Here is a 19715-nt window from a genome sequence, read left to right as displayed (position 1 = left end):
CTGTGATGATACAATGATACTTTTTTTCCCCTAACACAACTCTGGCCCACTTTACTCTCAGTTAAAAAAGATCAAATAGAGAAAATACGCTCACTTTCAGCTTTATTAGATTTGAATACTGTGCTTAACCGCCAAGTACAGACTGGACTTCACTTTGGATAAGAAAATAAAAATGGAAACAAAAAGAAGAGTTAAAGCACTTACAAAATAACAAAAATGTATTTTCTTGTTTAATGATTAAAAAAATATTTCTTTGCAAGACATTACACACACAATTCTCCTAAAGCTCTCTTCACAGAGAAGCATCAAGAGAAGAAAACAACCAGGAATGCCACCATTTTCACACTGAACTGATGACTGGTGTCAAGCAGATGAGGTAAATGTTTTGTTGGGGAAAAAAAAGGCACAATTTACAATCAACTGTGCCATGTAAATTCACTCAATAATACCAATAATAATAACAATATCATTATTATTACAATCATAATAATAATAATATTAATAATAACACCATCATAACAGCAATAGAAAAAATATGCAACAAAAATACAGACTGAATTTTATCTTACAAGTATTCTTCCAGCCCTACTGTATTGCCTGGCCCATCAAATTAACAAAACAAAAAATCTGACCCATTTAAACACTGCAGTGTTCAGCCTCATTCTTTGCTCACAAGAGTCCAAGACTTCTGGTGGGGGGTCCAGTCACAGGCTAAGGGCTAGAATTGTCTGGAGTGTTCAAAGCATTTGCTTTGACTAACCGGCTCAGTTTGGAGGAGATGCAACAAACTATCTGACAACCAGACATGACACACACAGTTTTGAGGGGCCAATGCAATCGTCATGGCAGAAAGCGCCACAGCCCTGGCACATGATCATAGCCTTAAGTCGGCAGGAACACTTGAGAGCCACTTCTTCTGCAGCACTGTCCGCAAATGCCTGAATGCTAAGGGTAGCACCCTGTCCTCCACTGTTGCCAATGCTCACACGTGGCCTTAGCTGCAGCACACCATCGGCTAAACTGCGGGAGAATCCGCTACCATCCACTACAGACACATTAGCTGTGTAACTGAAGCTGGATGAGGACCCTCCGTTGCCCCCACTCTGCTGTAGTTTTGGTAGCTTGCCATATAGCTGGTAAGGGAGACTGGAGGCAGATGAGGAAGGGGAGGAGGAGACAGGAGAAGCGGAGGTCTCTGCTTTGCGGGCATATGGATTTTTGACTTGTTCCTTCTTGGCCATTCTAACAAGAGACATTTCCATATTTAGCAGTCCTTCCATAGCTCCACCACCTCCATGAAAATTGTCCAGAGGCTCCTTTTTGGTTATTACAACAGAAGTATTGCCACTGTTTGGAGCAGGTGAGTTTTTGGTCAGAGCTTGTTGGCACGAAGGCCGTGGCAAGACTTCATTTTTTACTGTACCTACAGGAGAGAGCTGTTGCTGATAGGTCTGATGCTGAGGTGGTTGGGGCTTGCTTGGGCGCCAGTTAATCTTAACGGTAGGTACAACCTCCGATGGACAAAGATCGCCATTGGGAGGTGAGGGAGCATCAGGTGTGGTTCTGCACACAGACTGGGAGAGATTGTTAGGATGCTGTTGAAAGCCAGCTGGCCTCTCTGGAGTTTCACCCCTTGGAGGAAGAGGTCCAGGGTGCTCTTTAATGACAGCTGATTCATAAACTGGAGCATTTTGAGAGTTTACATCCATTGAGGTTCTAGCAGAGGAGTTTGAGGGGAGGGATGTTATGACAGGTACTGCTCCTGGGGGCACTGTACCTCCTGGTTGTTGAGAAGTGAACTGAACATTTGCAGATCTTGGGCTAGCTTCCTCAAAGAAGCATGCCATTCGAGATGGAGTAGAACCTGGTGGTGAAGAACCAAAGTTCCGACCAGGTCCAGGAGACACTCGAGTTGATGGGGCTTTGTGCTGGAAGTCAGAGCCACCAGTTTCTATAGATCCTCCTGAGTCAGACGGGCCTCTAAAACGTGGTCCCAGATTTCTTGGAGGTTGACGACTGGCTGAGTTACCTGCAGGGGCACCTGGAAGTCGATTAATTTCCAGCTTGCTGACCAAGTGAGGCTGGGGTAAGACCTTCTCTAAAGGTAGGCTGCCTTGAAGAAGTTGGGTGACAAGAGGGTTGTTGGCCTCTACAGAGGAAACTGGTCGAGATGAACCTTGGACTCTTCTGCCAATGGGAGGAACTGCAGAATTGTTGAAATTCTTTAAAACAAAATCTTCTCCAGGCCCTCTGTTGAGAGGTTTGGTGTCATCCTCTGTTGAAACAAACAGCTTCACACCATTGCTATTATCATTCAGCCGTATATTTCTACTTTGGTCCCTCTCTGTCTGTGTCAGGTAAGCTTGCATTTGGGCTTGTGAGGGTGCAGTGGTAATCTGGTCCTGAGCATGGTTTATAGCTTGGGAATGAATTGGATGGTGCTTGTGGGGATGAATAACAGGCTGGTTTGACACACCATTAGGGAAACGAGCCTGAATGACAGTTTGAGTATGGTTGGGGTTAGATATATGGGCCTGTATGACTGGTTGCTGGTGTTGAGGAGTATTCAACATCGATGAAGTGAGTCGACTTGAGGTCTGAATGACAGGTTGATTCTGCGACTTTGTATTCTGAGCTTGCATGCCATTACTATTCATCTGGGTTCCATGCCAGTCCACTGTTTCATCCTCTTGAGCTTCATTTTCAAAGTCAGAAGCTGTTTCTGTAGAATCACTGTGTGCTCCAGTGTCTTCCTCGCCACCATTACTTGGTAGACAAGGCAAAGAGGCTGATTCATATTTGCCACCATCATCATTTCCTCCATTCCTATGAACTTGGAGCACCCCCTCTCTCATGGAATGCTCTTCACTACTTTCTACCCATCCATTTCGGGCTGTAACAAGTGTCTCTTTGGGTATTTTCAAGTCTGAGCCATGCTGGATAACTCCAGTTGTCCCTGGGTGATGCTCAGCACCATTCTTGTCACCTTCCCAGGGTTGAGAAGAAGCTGCCAAAGTCCTGATGACATCCACACCCTGGGCACCAAATCTGGGCAGCGAGTCTGGTATAGAGGTGGGCACTAAAGAAACAGCATCATTTGTTGCTGAGGTGCAAACAGGGGTATTTGTTCTGCTCTCATTTGACTCCGCCTCCTCACCTCTCATCTCTTGGTGACTGCAAAAAGACTCTGGTTCACTTGGCGTAGGCACTGGGGTGTCTAAGGTCTGCTCTGAGGCTTCATCACTTGGGCAGGCAGTCACCTCTTCCACTCCACAAATCTCTTCCACCTGATCCTGGGAAGCAGGGCTGTCGGTTGCAGGTGGTGATAGTGTGAGTGTTTTCGGAGACTCTGATGGGGGTAGAGATGGGTTTGAAGACACAGAGGAAGGAGATGGTTCGGTCAGTGGGGTGCAGGTTTGAGGCCTGTCTGCTGAATCTACACTGGACAGCTGTAGTTGTGCTCCAGACGAATGAGAGCTCGCAGGCGATTCCTGCTCCTCCAAATCAACTCTTCCTCCTCGTCTGCCTCCTCCTCCTCCAGGTTCAACGGGACCTGGGTGCTCTCTCGAACGCCTCCCGCTGGAGCGATCCGGTATCCCAATACCACCCCCCGGGCCGCTCCCCCCAGGCCCTCCCCCATCCCCAGAGGCTGCAACAGCAGCAGCGGCTTCCCGCTGGGCACGGGCTTGCTGGGCACGGGCCTTGATGTCCGCCAGGGTGCGCGCCCCTGTCCCAGAGCGCCGCGACCCTTCGCTGGGGGGGACGATGCGGGGACAGATTTGGTACGTTGGCGGCCCTTTGACCCAGGGCGGTTTGATCCGGGAGAGCTGTATCTAGTGGAATGGGCAGAAAAGAAACACTCATATGAGATGTGGTTTACATGAAGACTGTTTTCAACTATAATGAGGTGTACAAAAGAATAATCTGAAAAAAATAACGTGTCCAACATACCCGGATTGGCGGGACCTTGGGCTCCTCTGTTGTAGGTTGTGGCTTTTCTGAGTGCACACAGTCAACTGTGTTACGAAAGGACTGACGCTCATCCAGCCGCGCCCTTTTCTCGGGAAAGCTGGTGAAGGCCTGGGACTCATCTGGTCTTCTCTTCTGCTCCTTGAGCTGAATTGCTGGACTTGCTGTGGTGGGACTGGCTGCAGGGCTGCTCTCCCGGCTGCTTGCGCCAGTGCCTGCTGTACCAGTGGTAATGACCGAAGCCCCATCATCCAGCGGGTCGGTGGCAACAGCAGCAGTGGAGGAGGAAGAGGAAGAAGAGGAATCTGAGCTTGCAGCAAAAGTCTGTCTTTCTGAGGCAGAGGAGGGAGAAGAAGAGGGCGATGATGATGATGATGTTGATGATGAGGATGAGGAAGGAGAGGAGGTGGATACAACAGCTGGTTCAGGTACTTCAGGCAACAGGTGAGTGGAGGCTTCTGGTTCATCGCAGGTTGAGCTTGTAGAAGCTGGAGGAGGTGTGGGTACAGGAGCTGGGGAGGGGACTGCCTCTGCAGAAAGGTTTTCTTCTGGAGCTTCCAGTCCAAGGTCTGTTTGAAGAACCACCTCTCCCTGAACTGCTGTTGCTTCTGGGACTGGTGATGCAACTGATGGTTCAACATCTGGAGTTGCAGTGCTTTCTGTTGTCTCTGATGAAGGTACAGCTGCCGTTGTAGTTTTGCAAAGTGTGCGCCGAGCCCTGCGTCTGAGGTCAGCTCGTGAACGCCGTCTGATACGGCCTTCCCTCCGTCTTCTTCCAACACTTCGCCTCTTGGGTGTAGCCACTGTAGCAGAATCAGAGTCAAGAACTGCACTGGCAACATCTCCAGCATCACTCATTGTGAGCTTCAATGCCTCTTCTCTCGTCAACCCAGACCTAAAGAAATAAATTGGGGATTTTTTTTTTTTAAACCATCAATTCTTGGAATTAAGCTGCTTAAGAATTTTTTAAAAAGGCTATCAAACCTTTGGCCATGGTACTCCTCAAAGAATTTCTCTTTCCATGCTTCTACTTTCTTCTCCTTTTCCATCTCTTGCCGGAAGCGAACTTGCATCTCATGTGTGAACTCACCTCAAGAGAGTAAAAATATTCCCACTTTATCCAGTAGTTTTAATCAGTTTCTGTCATTTCGTTTCATATTTTATAGGACAATACTAAGAGACTTACCCTCAGCTAGACGCTCTTTCCAGCTCTGGGATGCATGAGTGAAGAATTCATTATTGAGGGCTGAGCTGCTTAGCCGAGCAAGGCCATCGGGGCCAACCTATGCATTAAAAGAATTGGAAAAATTTGGTGAGAGGGAAAAAAAAAAAAAAATTATATAATTGTAACAAGTGAAAATTAAAAAGCCTTTAAGAAATATACCTGTCTGTCAACCTCTGGTAAAAGCTGGAGCAGTTGCTGCTGGGAGTGAGGAGGAAAAGCAGCAAAGGTGCGTGTGTTGATGAGAGCACGAATGTTGGTGTTAACTAGGATGGAGCCTGGAGTCTCAAAATCCACCTCCACTCCCCCTCGATTCCTTTTCATGGGACCTGCAAAATACAGTATTACACTGAATGTACGTAAGAACATTGCTTAATGAAACCTTTGTGCACGGCAGACACATTTTTATTTTTATACACTTTTTAAAGCATATTATACTCTTATTTATACTGCCCATTTGTGGTGGCGTTATAGTAAGAGCTGCAAGCAGAAACTCAATGTAGCTTATAACGATGGAATGAGGCTACTGCTTAAGGTGCCACGATGGAGCAGTGCAAGCCAAATTTTTATCAGTGTTGGTATATCAATGTAATACCATATACAGATTAGGGATATGCCGGTATCAAATTTTCATGTTGCAATTAATTGCTAATTCTTTTATCATGGTATACAGTATTATCACGATATTGAAATTTAGTTTAAAAAAGTATAACAGTATAACAGGTTTAATAACTTTTTACTTATAACAAAAATAACTATACAATAAAGCAATACAGAAAAATATATAAAGTTAAAAGTTTTACACAGATTAAAGTGCAAAAGAACTATAAAGAACAATAGGTATCACTTTACAATAAGATCTCATTAGTTAACCTTAATGCATTAACATTTACAATGAGCAATAGCTACATTTGCTACAGAAGTTATTAATCTTTGTTAAAAAAAATACAAGTGTTAGTTCATGCTAGCTCATTAAAATAACAGAGCTGCAATTTTCGATTTTAACAATGTGTTATTATAAAATGGAATACCTAAGATTAATGAATGTTCAGCAGAATTTTTTTCATTAGCAGTTTGTGTTAACTAATGAATTAACTAATGTTAAACAATGAGGCCCTTATGTAAAGTGTGAACGAACAATAAAGAATCAAAACACTTTCAAACAATATCTAGGTCATGTTGTAGTCTAGATTAAAATGTAAAAAAAGTTTGAAAATAAATGGCCTATTAAGTCTAAATATTTAAGTATTTGGCACTGTGATGAACACCACAGCAAATCCACAAATCTGAATGGCTATTTCAATATGTTTTAGAAAGTAGAGCAGCTGCTTTCCAGGGGTAACGGCTGCATTTTCTGCAGTTTAGAGCCATCTGCTGTGAATGTGCTTTCATTCAGTGCGTCTCTCATCCCCCATGTGCTTCTCATCCGTGCTTGTTTACATCAGAGCCCACATGCGTCTTTCAAGCAGCATACAGCAGTGTTGTGCATTTTGACAAGTTGATGGAACAAATATTCCTAAAATGAATTCCAAATTCTGAATAATTTGTAATATATAATTATATTTAGAAGTGCCCAAGATAACAATATTGTGCATATTAATTACCGTGATATATCGCATTACCGAATACCAGCACATGTCTAGTACAGATGTATGCGTAGGTTATCGGAATCTGTAAACAGTATAATTTCAACACTGACGAACCCAGTACTAAGTTCAGTCAGACTTTTCTCAAGTATGTGGAACCTTCGGTGTTTTAGTATATATGTTAATATGTGATGCTGTGGATTCTGTTCTATTTTTTTTTTTTGTATTTGTCTGTTGTTATGGTCTGTGTTTTTGGACTGAGTGTGTTTTTAATATATATTATCTCTAGAGCACTCTGGTCTACATTTACATAAAACTTTGAGTGTATAATAATGTATATATGAAGTGCTATATGAAGTGCTAGATCTTAATAATCAGAGGTTGTTATGACATAACACTAGTAAAGCAATAATAATAAATTAATTCCACCTGAGCTACTGATCAATCCACACAGCTTTTATATTATTAGCAACTGAACATTACATCAACCAGTGCTGCAATAAATAAACCAAAGCATAATGCATGCTACAAAACATATCTACAATGAAAATAGACACATAAAAATAACAGTCTCTCACTAAGCTGGTCTTAGATTGAAGCTAGATTTGACAGAATAAAACAAAGTACATTGACACTGAAAAATAAAGAAAAAAAAACGCAAAAGAAAAACCATGGTTGGTACTCTGCTATAGACTTAAGTTTAGACCAGAGTTTGAAATAAGTGTGGTTTCTATGAGATTGGATTCCAAACTGATATAGACAAAGTTTAAGTCACAGCTGGTGTAACATTAAAAGCCAAAACACATTACACACTTTGAGAAACCAGCTTGACAAGATACACATAGCAAACTATGTCCTTCAATTAACAGCATCAAGGAAAAAAATATACACATATACCTTTTTGCAAGCAACCATCAACTGCAAATAATAAAGATAAAACTAAATGAATAATTTTTTTATTTTCCCTACTCCATCCAAATGTCTTAATTGCAGATTAGAAATAAAGAAGATTGGGACATTGTTTGTCATTAGATGGACACAAACTTGGTAGCTATTCACTCTCTCAGTGTAATACCTGGGAAGGAGTTACTGAATTATTGATGTTCTAGATGAAAGTGGTGAACAAGGGGATTAGGGGTAGTAGTTAATACATATAGGTCCTTGGTTTTCCTCCTCTGTACCTGAACGAAGACCACGTATGCTCTTGAAATGCTGGGTGCGTTTCCAGCCCAGCTCGGAGCGGGTACGGAGAGTGGGGCCTGGACCCCCCCTAGAGCCTTCCCTGCGCCTCCCCGCTGCTCCTGAGGGTAAAGGTGGGGGGGAGGATGGAGGCTGGTGAGACTCTCTGAGAACGAGTGAGTGTGGGTAGGGCAGCTGAGGCATGAAGGCTAGTGGCACTAAAGAGGCTGAAGTGACAGGCAAAGCTTTGGCATGTGCGTGAAACATTAAAAGTCAAAGGGACGGGGATATCCCAAGGCACAGAGACAAAGAGGAAGAGGGGTGAATGGATATCTCTAAGGCGCAAATGCAAAGCAGATTTCCAAGGGGAACAGAGCAGGGCTGACAAGACAAACCAGAAACACTGCTTTCACACTGAGGGGTATTGATGTTCAAGTGACAAAATTGTCAGTGGCTTCTAGAAAAGATGCTTGTTTTAGTGCAAAGTTAACCAAGAAATAGAGGCGGCGGCTGTCAACAGGAGGGAAACTGTGGAAAAACTGCCCTTGAGGAGACTGCACTATAAATGATTAGAGTGTCAGTGTGTAAAATTACAAACACTGTCAGGCCACTCAGATAACGAGCATCCACAGTCAGAGGGAGCAGGTATACAAAACCACTGTAGAGTGGGAGGGGAAAAACAGAAAGAAGGGGGAGGAAAAAAGTGAACAAGAAAAAGAGCCATTGTAACCTGATGGGACGTGTTCACCGTTGACCTTGAGAGGAGTGAGCACTACACGAGGCATCATCACAGCTTTCTTCCTCTGTCTCCCTGACTGTAAGAGAGATGGGAGAAACAATCATGAGCACATACACACAAGTCCTCCACAGACATGGAAAACAACAGCATGCTCATAGAGGAGAATTTAAATGGAAATGCATATGTCTTGAGAATGTTAGGATTTTAATAATAAAAAAATATTTGTATTAAAGCAGGTTAAAAGAATATAAAGGGAAAGGGGAGGGTGTAACTGTCCTGGAGATGACAGTTCTCAGCTTCTTCTCTATGGGAGCTAAGCAGCTGGCTTGAAAAGGGGATTGTGGGACTAACAAGCAGTATGAGTGTCTAAGTTCAACATTGAGCAAATGAGAGGGCAAAAGCATGAAGGCAGACTTAAGTTTCAAAATCTGCTGATTAGTGTTGGAGTTTCTAGGTGATTCAATACATTTGCTGTAAATGATCAACCAAGCAAACGATCTGATTAGGATCAGACAATACATTCAAATAAAAAAAAATCCCTGACCTGAAACTGAAACAATGCGCAAAGAGCAAAAAGTCTTAGTCATGACTAATGTAGTCAGCGTTATCTGTGGGGTTTTCTTAATTTGACTCAATGTCAACTTTCGGTACTTCTCTATTGTCTCCTTTTCACATTGTGATGTCATACATTCAACTGCCTTCTGGCATAACTGGTGATCTGAGGAGGAGTTGAGTGCTGTGCATATGAATAATGGTGAGATGGAAATCCATTCTTGGAGGGTCCTGCATGTAAAAATTAGTTATAAAGGTGATGGTTCAGTGCAAAGGTGAAGTTAGGCACTGCTGGTACCTGTGAGGAGCGACTGAGCCTTGTCTGTGGTTCTGTGGAGCAAGAGGCACTGGAGGAAGTCTCATCCACAGAGGCTGGAACAAAGAGGAAACAAGCAGAATATAGGTCAATAATTTTAATGAAGCAAGTCATGTGTTAATCTGATAACAAAGAGAGAGAAAGAAAAAAAAAACTTAGGTCAAATGATAATTTTTTTACTTTTTAATTTTTGTAAAATAGTGATCAATTATTTCTACTTCCAGCTGCTAATTAAGATTAGATTAAATATGCACTTTTACAATCATGTACAGCACATTACAATATAAACAGAGTAAACATCATAATTCATCAATAGTGTAAGAGCAGTAATTAATTGTCATTTCGTGTTATTGACTAACAAGTGGGCATAGGTGAACCTTTCAGTTTCCCTTACCATGTATTGTTGGATAATTGTTTGGTATTGGGGAGGGGATGAGTAGAGAGAAAGGCAACTTTCTATTGAGCGCATTGTCTCGTATTTGACCATGTGTTGCATTTACCCTTATATGCTTCATTACAACAGGGTTCATACAGAAACTGCTAAATGAAATTCCAGGACTTTCAAGCACAAATTTGTTTGTTTTTGTAAAATCAGAGATCTTATCAAAATATTTTGTTATCTTTCAAAATCTAATAAACTAATAAAACAAAATGACACAAATAAAGCGCAGCACAAAAGCATGCAATGACTATGGCAACTAACATTTGAAAGGATATTATGGCAAAGTTATCGCTTTCCTGATTCAAACTGATTTTTTATTTTTTTTTTACCTGGATATGATTGACCTGAAGAATGAAAGCTGTATCGTACACTTTGGAAATTATGAGCTATATCACCACTTATCAACACTAGGGTGTGTGACAATACATTTAGCTCACAAGATATACAGATACTTGGTTCACTAAAATGAGACAATATTTTAATACTATTAAGTTGTTTTTTTTTTAAATGAAAAAATATTTGTATTTTAATCACACAAATCAAAACAATGCAGTTGTATTTGAAAATATTTTAACTAATCTAGGGCTGTAACTAATAATTGTTTTGGTAATAAAGTAATCTACTGATTATTTTGACAATTGAGTAATCTGATATTTTTTGCAATACAAATAGACCAAAGTGAAAAACAGGCTTTTGGCAGTATGACCATTTATAGATAAACTAAAGATGAGGCAATCATAATTGGTTCAAATAAAGTATCAAAACCAAGTAATTAAATGGTTTTATTGAATAACCTTGATAAAATAGACCTATATAATGTAATATGACTACTCAAAATATGAACATAAACTCAAGTTTATTATATATTTTAACAAAACTTTACAGTTTGATTGACATTTAACTCCATGTAATTTTAATATTTGGCCACATGCAAACTCAGGGCGAGGGTTTGAACTTTTATTTTGGAATCGTGATGTACAACCAATCGCACACATTTCCCAAATAAAACCCAAACGAACAGCACATGCAATAAAAGACCAAACAATACAATGCAAGCACTATCAAAAGTTTTACCACAAACACAACTTATACTAATATCGCGAGACCGCTTTTCACACCAAAGAGTAATATCGCGAGATCTCGTGCATTGCTAAAAGCCAAGCGAAACTGCTCTGTATTTGCAGCATTGTCAATTTTGAGTAAAAACATTTTTTTTTATCCGGGGAAAAAAATAACACTTATTTCATATATACTGCCCTTTAAAACTTTTCAAGTACCTTCTCAAAAATATGTCCGTTTTCAAGGGTTTTCCAGGACTTAAATTTCATAAAGTCTTTAAGCACTTTAAGCACCTTGTACGAATCCTGTTACAATATAATACACAAAAAAAAACGCAACATTGCATTTGACTGCAAGTACAAGCGTTTGTAAATGAGTTCTCCCACTACCTAGCCTCTTGGTAGCTACTGGGTGTTCCTAATTATAGCAATAACTTGTCACAAACATGCGATAATTGTTGATTATGAACTGCTCTGAAACAGTGAGCCAGTAAAACATGCAAAGATCATGTTTAGTAAAATCACAGCCCTTATTAAATTTAACATTTTCAAAAAGATAATTAAGACTCAGGTCCATTTGGGATATTTATGATTAATGGATTTGATCAAACTGATTTTAAAACATTTTAGGAACCTACACGAACCCTGATAAAATAGCAGCTACTTCTTGACTAATCAGACTCTGAAAAGAAACACAGTAGTATACAATCATATAAAATATTTATCATTGCATCATTTTTTCACATACCATTTATAATTAATAATGATAGGTAGTGTTCATTTTACAATTTGCAATAGGTGGCAAATATGCATGTATTCCATTCCAAAATCTTTCTAAACCAGAGGGGAAAAAGATATATCAAGTTAAATACAGGGTTCCAGCAACCAAATCAGGGGCAGAGAACACATGCAAGTATTTAAGACTCGTAATTGCCTTATAATGCTTATGGCATCTAGTATTATTTCGCATATTTAGTTATGAAAAATACATTTTAAAAAGAACAGTAGATACTGCTGATGTCCAGAAACATCAGGCTTTTAAATACCATTCTTCCACATCTCTCAAGAACGAAAGGAATCCGTTTTTCATACAAATGCGCAAAAAAACAAAAAAACAAATGCGAAATACATTGTCAATTCCAGACATAATTTTGCATGTATTCCCTTTCATGCAACACACAAATACATGTTCTAAAACACTCTCATCTAGGTCACTGCTGGATGTGTCATGTGCCGCAGTATCCATGGCAACACACATATCCATAGCAAAAAAAGAAATCAATGCCTCTCAGGCACTAAATGCTTCTTAAGCTCACAGTATTTAATGCTCATCACCATTTGGAATTAATGCTTTTCTTAAAATCAAAAGATAGGGCCTCAACTTTACAGCTCTTTTATATGCTTCTTTAATTTATAAGCCTGTTCCACTTACTGGAAAAGAGGCTGAATGAATAAATTCTTGGAAAAAAAAAAATTAAAAGAACGAATAGTCCACACACCATCATTTTCACCACTAGCAGCAGCCGTCTCTGTGGAGTCACAACTCTCCTGCTCTGCTCCTTCAACTGTTGATGTTGTGGATGCTGTTGGAGTGCCAGTCCCATCTCCAGACTCGTTTGCAGTTGGGCTCTTTGTCCACTGAAGTGCATTTTTCTGTAGTCATCAGTGGATACATACAAACACGGGATATGTAGCTCTTTCTATGTGGGTTTTAGCATCATTATCCAGTTGCTAAACTAGTGTGCAAGTCTGTAAAGCACTGAAAGGATGCTAGAAGGATTTATGGACTCTCTACCTTTAGGGTAAACAAACTCATCCTTCCAGGAAGCTTGAAGAAAATACTGTTCTTCACTCGGTCACCTCTGACCTGAGAGTGAAGCATGGTGACCAGGCAGGCCAGCGGAGCTGTGCCGCTGAGCAAGGATGGAAAGAAGGGAAGAAATGTGTAAGTGTTGCTCAAGAAAGTAAGACTAAACAGTTTAAGTGGTAAAAATACAATATATAGATAATTAAATTCATCTTACCTTCTATTTTGGTGTGAAAATGGTTTAAGAAAAAGAGAGAAAAACAAAAGAACCTTTTATAAACGATACTCAAACTCAGTCATGAGACAGCGAAAATTTACTCATAAACATGGAAACAAATCTCAAGTGTAAATATTATTTCTCAAACTGAAACACAGTACATTAATGTAAATGAATGGCTTATACTAGACCTCATTTCTTTGAGCCCCTTTGTTTGGATAACATGCAGAATCTGTTTGGGTGTCATTGGGGCATCAGAAAAGTTCTCCAGAACCTGCAACAAGTCAAACAAAGCACATCAAATCAACAGCTTTCCAATTTAATGTGTGTACAGTAACCTCACTTTTAACTTTATTATGTTATATGTTATATACTATGTTATATTAGGGATGGGAAGACTCCATATTTTCAAATTTGGCTCGTTGGCGGGTTGCGTGAACAACTAGTCAATTATGAAGAATTACATATAAACTGGGGATGTCTACAGTACATTTTTACCTTCAAAAACAGCCAGACATAGTAGGGGTGCACGATAAATATCGGCCGATAATTAATGCACATCTTGTCAGTAAAGCCGATTCTCTAATCAGCGAAAAATTCCATCAGGTCTGTGATTTCACATAGAGCAGCTGTTACAAAACAGAGCCATTATTAACTGACAAGCTGCGCAAATCCACACTGATAATGAACGTGGATTTGCGCAGCTTGTCAGTTAACAACTGCTCTGTGTAGTAACCACTACTCTATGAAATCAAGCAAATCAAGCCGATATAAGACAATCTCTCAGTAAGGGTTTTACTGTGAAAACCGCTTAACAGTTAAAGCACAGCATGCTCTCAGCTTACAGTACCACAGCAATTCATACTTCTTTTAAGACCATGTCAGATTTAACAGAAGCACTCAGCTTTCTTCCGTTTGGTCCATATTACACAGGTTGTACACAATGTTTCGGCAAGCATAACATTGAACTGCTGCCGCCACACACAGCTGAGAAGTTCCAGGCATGTATGATGGGCTTTTAGGCTATATGACTAGCAGAAAAAAAAAAAAAAACACTAACATAGCTGAAATTATGTAGTATGTGTGACACATAATGAAGAACATTATTCGTGGGAAAAAAAAAATGTGGAATGGGAGACAGATTATAACAATACCAAACATTTCTCTCTCCACTGATTCAGAGCAAATAATTTCCTCCTAGCCCTGGTGCAAAAGAGCAGGTAACCTTCTGGCTATTTGGTGGTTAAAATGGGAAGCACTGCTCCCACTGTGCTCAGCTGAGTCTAGAACCAAGGACACTGGAACAGGAAATGGAACAGCACAAGCTACAAAAGAAATACACACTAAATTATAAAATACCAGGTGCACTTCCTGCAAGGAAGCAGGCACGAAAAACGTCAAGCTGTGAGAACTACAACCAAACTACTATGCCAATGACAAGACAAACACAGTTATTTAAAACACGATCTTGACAAGGCACCAAAACTCATGTGTACAATATGCAATTGAGATGTGATAAAATAGGGAACGAAAAATGGAGTGATATTATACGACTAAAAATTAGTGGCTTGTTTTTCGTAAAGCCATGATAAAATGGAAGTGGCTACTTTGTTTCTTTCATATTTGTGACATGCATCTAAGTGAAACAGATTTTCCAAAAAGAAAAAAATTAGGGTGGGGACTTGGTTCTGTCCATCAGTTGATGACTGGGCGGAAGTAGATGGAAGATCGAATTATAAATTGATTGACTGTTCATAATAAAATCAATAACACACATTTAGAAAATAGAATTTTCATGCATTTAGAAAACAGAATTTTCAATTTCATTCCAACTGTAAGATAAAGATCGGTATCAGTCTTTAGGGGATAAAATTTAGGCTATTCAACCAGAAGTTATTCCAAACCTGTTTTTTTTTTTTTAAATGACAGAATTTTAGAAAAGCAGATCTTTTCTGAGAACTAGATAAGACTAACATAATTTTGTAAAAACAAAAACAAACTGAACCAATTGTTGTTGTTTTTAATGAACAATTCATCATCATATGGATTTCAGGAATAAATATCCAACAAATTGGGCAAGGGGTTAAAGTTACAAACAAAACTCATACTGGATGAAAAGGCTCTGATCCTCATTTAAGTCAGTGCCATTTCACTTCCAATCCATTTGTAGAGGATGCAATCTTAAAACAACCACAAAAAACAAACCACAGCTTCACAAACATCCAAAATCAAGACTAATGAAAACCAAATTTTCTCTCACAAAAGCAAATGGTGTATTTTAACACAGCAAAAAGGTCTATACACCGTTACCGTCACCTTAACAAGGAACCATCAAGAAGGACCAGAAACGCTAAAATAGGTGGTCTGCTTCACATTTCCTATTGCTTCCAAGTGTATCGCTGAGATGATCTGATATACACTGGCCTTGAGCCCAAGCATCTGGTTGCATCTTACTCCCAAAGCTGCCATCTCACACCGCTGCTTTTGTTTCAAAGTCATTATATAATGCTGCAATGCTCTTTGAAGCTCCTTAATCATTCACACAACTGAATCATGCAAAGCATCATCCTTTAGTTAATGGAATTCTGCATTCACATTCAAAGTATTCTGTCTATTTTTTGTTGTGAGTGTGCCCTTGTGCCCGCATCTCCCCAAGAGCCTGTTCCATTACTACAAAAGAGGAGCAGGTAGTTGGCTATCCTTCCTGGTATACAGACATGCCCATACCTGCTTCCCAAAGCTCAATCACTGAGTGTGACAACTGCAAAAGAGCACAGTCTGAAATTTGTTTAGTTGGCATGAGTTGGGTTGATAATCTTCAAGGATTTAGACCACAGACAAAAAATTAAATAAACATTAGGGATGTTACTTAGACTTGGCATCACATTAAATATGAATTACAGCTTCTAAACTGACATGCATAATACAGTAATTGTAATAAATGTTACAAGTAGTGGTTTTCTAGCACATGAGATCCCCACCCAAAACGACAACCCTGGAGTTTCAAGATCTACTTTCACCAGATATAACCTTTCTGGCTCTTTATCTCAAACTGACCATGAGCTAAACTAAAAAAAGTTACTAAATTCAAAGACAGTCTGGGCTGTTTGGGTGGATAAAATTCAAGGTTGAAAACTGCCAATATCACCCAGAAACGTAGACAAAGACCGGACACAAACCACTTAAGATTTTACACAAAGCAAAAACGGGTTTATGAATTCAGCTGCACAGGTTTATTTGGTCTGATACACTGTATCTGACATAAGGTCTGGTGCAGTTTTAGATTATACAGGCTGTTTCTACTAAAGTTCATTATGACAACATTAGGATGAAGGTCTACAGGTCAGATATATGAAAAGGTAGATCTCTTTCTTAAATGCTAGTCTTTGCAACACTGTGAAACAACACTGACCATGACACAGTTTCCATTTAATTTTTACCAAATTCAACAAAGAAATTAGGATAATGCAGATCATCTAAGAACAGCATCTTCTGAGAAATATGAACCACAGTATGTATAAGTTACATTTAATATGCAACATGCATGACAGACCGATTTTATACACCCTTGAACCACCACTGTGGAAAATAAAGGAGAAACCCTACTATCACAAAAGCAGATTTATTCTTTACATATTAGCCTAATAGCCACACAAATCAATTGTATGCATATTAATGTTTTGATACAGCTATGAAGCATTAAAATGCTTATTGCCCCTTATAATGATCTTATTTGTTTAATATACAAAACTGGGAAAGATCAATGGATTACGAACTGGACAGACATATACTAATATGGCCTAGAGCATTTGTACATGGTCACTGCTTAAAACAAACAAGACGTACAAATGAGCATTTAAGACAATCATTTGTTGAAAATATTCTTTAATGACAGAAAAAGCTCCCATAATGGGTATTTTCGGCATTTTACTCAGCTCGATAAAAGAAGCCCTGCAAACAAAGGGTCAAACAGGCAGAGCCGCTAATACGCTAGGCTACCAGCAAGGGCTCTTTCATTCAAATGGGACACAAACACTAGAAATGTAATGCTTATGTTGACAGTAAATACAGGAGCCGTGGATTAAGAGCCATGTGAACGCAAAGGTAATAGCCGGGTTATGAAACATCACACACTGCCTACAGATACAAAAACAGCAGCAGAAGCAGCGGCGGCGGCTGCATGTGTCCAACCCGACAACAGCTTTGTTCGCGGCTCCCGTTCAACACCCCTAACCCCAAGCACAGGGATTAAACCGCTACAATTTACTTAGAATTATTAATATATTACCATACGAGCTGCCTCTGCCCACGTGCGCTCCTTCTTTCTCTTCTGTTTGTCCTTCATTTCCTCAGCGTTGTCGCGCGGGTGCGGATTTCTGCAGCGGATATGAAACGTGTGCGTGATATACGGCAAACCCGCTAGCGTGCTAGGCTAGCTGCAACACCAAACGGGTCTTTGATTCCCTTTCGCCTCAAGTACTTGCTTAGTCGCTCAGCTCAAACACGCACGCGTTTCCGTAAAACTGCTCGCCAAAAAAAACGATCCGTTATTGCAGCGGCGGCGTTCCAGAGGGTTTTTACAACGTCTCACTGGTTAAATAGTGGTAAACAGAGACTGGGCGAAAAACAGGCGAGCCCCAGCAGCCTTTGGCATACTGCAGGAAATCCTTAGTTTGGAATGCAAGACGAGGAGGACACAACAACGAGGTCAAAGGTCAAACACACTGCAGGAATGCAACACAAAAACAATTCTCCCCATCCCCCTCTTCTTCAGTCGCTCCTACAGCCGCGGCTCATCTGACGCATCTGACGGGATGAGACCACGCCCAGTTGTATGTGCGGTGAGAACAAACGTGATTCGTATTAGGCAGCACGACACATGCATAAAAAATGCATGTGCTTTGTAAAATTTCTCAGTGGATTTTTACTACACAAAAACAATCTCACACTTATCAAAGCGTTATTTAAATTAAAGACGGCAAAAAAAAAAAAAACCTGCCTCAGCAAGTACCTACATGCAAATGAAAATGCAATACGTCAAGGTCCCATAGACGAAATCGATCTTAACCAATTTTAACAATAGTTTTCTAGATAAATGAGGATTGTAACTAATCGTGTTTTAAATATGGTAGCTGTATTGAAATAATGTTTTACATACTTGTATGGAGCTTTGACAGAACCATCTTTCGGGTGCGACTTAAAAAACGTATGTCTCTTAACCAGTCATGTAAAATCTTCACATGAAGTCCACTCTTTTATTTATAGTCGAGTATAAAACCATGTTTATAACTCATAAATGTTACCAGAAGTATTAAATGGGTTAAGAAATCTTGCTTAGATGAGTTTTTTTTTTAAATAAGTCCCTTTTAAGGACTTTTATGGATTCCTAGTGTTTGACTGATGCACCTAGGACTTTTATTTTGAAAAGCATGGTGGCGAATCACAGGAAAACATAACTGAAATAAATAGATCTCGTTTTAAGGATTGTTTTTGTGAATAAGGAAGTGTTATCTCAGATTTATCTCTTTTTATTGATTGTAATATAATGACTATATAAAATGATACAGCAAAGCTGATGTTCGTGTTATAAGTTTTAAACATTTTGAGACACTGCGGGGCTTTTGATAAACGCCATTTTTGTTCGGGGCAAAGATGCCTAAAAGTTGTTCTGCAATTAATTGCACAAATAGGTACAATAACAAAAATCCTGAAATCACGTTCCACAGGTAGGTAATGATAGACAGCTCACTGGCAAGATGATATTAAAGACACCCTCAAATGTATTTTGCAAGACTTTTCACTTTATCCCTCGTCAGGTTCCCTTTCAGTAAACCGTCAAGTCAATATTTCACCTTACAGTCTACTCTCATATTTTGGTGTGTATATATTAATAGTTATGGATTAATTTTATATTATTTTTTTACAGGATTTAGCTGCCACAGATCACACCTATGCTATTTTGGATCAATGCACGACCAAATCCTGTCTGTTAAATGTTTTAGATGCCAACAGCTGGCTACGGAAAAGGTTGCAGACCAAATGCAGATTGATAAAAAGAATGAAACTTAAACTGCAAGATGATCATAGAGAACTTCTAACTTTGCGTTGACAGCTCAGATATAGACATACACATCGCCAAAGACATTCACAGCTCCAGATCCAGTCAAGCAATAATGAAGACCTCGGGTTGCACAAACATCTTCTGAATTTTAAGTTAGACTTTTGGTCATGGAAAATGTGTTCAACAAACGTATTTCCTGAAAATGGGCAAAAGTGACAAGTTTTTTTTTTCTAAATTTAAATTGACTGTGCTTTGGTTTTGACTTGTATGAAAGATTTTCTGCCCAAAGAATTTGTAGGAAAACATTTATAGAATAAATGGTAACATTTTACAGTAAGGTCCCTTCTATTAATCTTTAGTTACATTAGTTAATAAAAATATAACAGTTAATTGCTAGTACATGCTAGCTCAGGTCGATTAAATATCAATAGATAAAACTTCTAATTTTAATAATGTACTAATGAATGTTGAAATTAACATGAACTATGATTATTAAATGCTTTTAAGCTCATGTTAGCTTATGTAGTTAACTAATGTTAAATAGAACCTTACTGTAAAGTGTTACTG

The 19715-nt window shown here is 39.5% G+C and overlaps 1 protein-coding gene across 3 annotated transcripts; it reads right to left on the bottom strand.

Moving 5' to 3' along the window:
• Positions 1-85: 85 nt before the first annotated feature.
• LOC109094155 (polycomb group protein ASXL1-like) lies at positions 86-17911 on the bottom strand. 3 transcript variants are annotated; one of them, XM_042713391.1, is made up of 13 exons: positions 17376-17911; positions 13279-13361; positions 13088-13090; positions 12859-12976; positions 12563-12716; positions 9546-9619; positions 8687-8771; positions 7959-8078; positions 5354-5520; positions 5156-5252; positions 4954-5059; positions 3952-4864; positions 86-3827 (listed from the first exon to the last, which is right to left on the bottom strand). In XM_042713391.1, exons 1-13 carry the CDS (start codon positions 17430-17432, stop codon positions 789-791), a joined length of 5016 nt encoding a protein of 1671 aa, XP_042569325.1. In that variant the 5' UTR covers positions 17433-17911; the 3' UTR covers positions 86-788. The 3 variants fall into 3 exon arrangements, with proteins under 3 accessions (XP_042569325.1, XP_042569324.1, XP_042569326.1); XM_042713390.1 differs by having other exon boundaries at positions 86-3833; positions 17376-17910; XM_042713392.1 differs by lacking the exon at positions 7959-8078 and having other exon boundaries at positions 86-3833; positions 17376-17910.
• Between the last annotated feature and the right edge of the window lie 1804 nt (positions 17912-19715).

This window comes from Cyprinus carpio, chromosome A23, assembly GCF_018340385.1.
Source record: "Cyprinus carpio isolate SPL01 chromosome A23, ASM1834038v1, whole genome shotgun sequence".
Classification (NCBI taxonomy): Eukaryota; Metazoa; Chordata; class Actinopteri; order Cypriniformes; family Cyprinidae; genus Cyprinus; species Cyprinus carpio.
This window is presented reverse-complemented; position numbering and strand designations above follow the sequence as displayed.

Bases quoted from the DNA above. Each gene is read 5' to 3' on its own strand.
- LOC109094155 (XM_042713390.1), bottom strand. From the start codon at position 17,432: ATGAAGGACAAACAGAAGAGAAAGAAGGAGCGCACGTGGGCAGAGGCA. The intron at 9,620-12,562 runs GTGTGTGGACTA...TCTTTGTTCCAG, and splicing joins TGCTAGTGGTGAAAATGATG to CCTCTGTGGATGAGACTTCC. The intron at 8,079-8,686 runs GTTACAATGGCT...CTTTACCCTCAG, and splicing joins CGGTGAACACGTCCCATCAG to GAGCAGCGGGGAGGCGCAGG.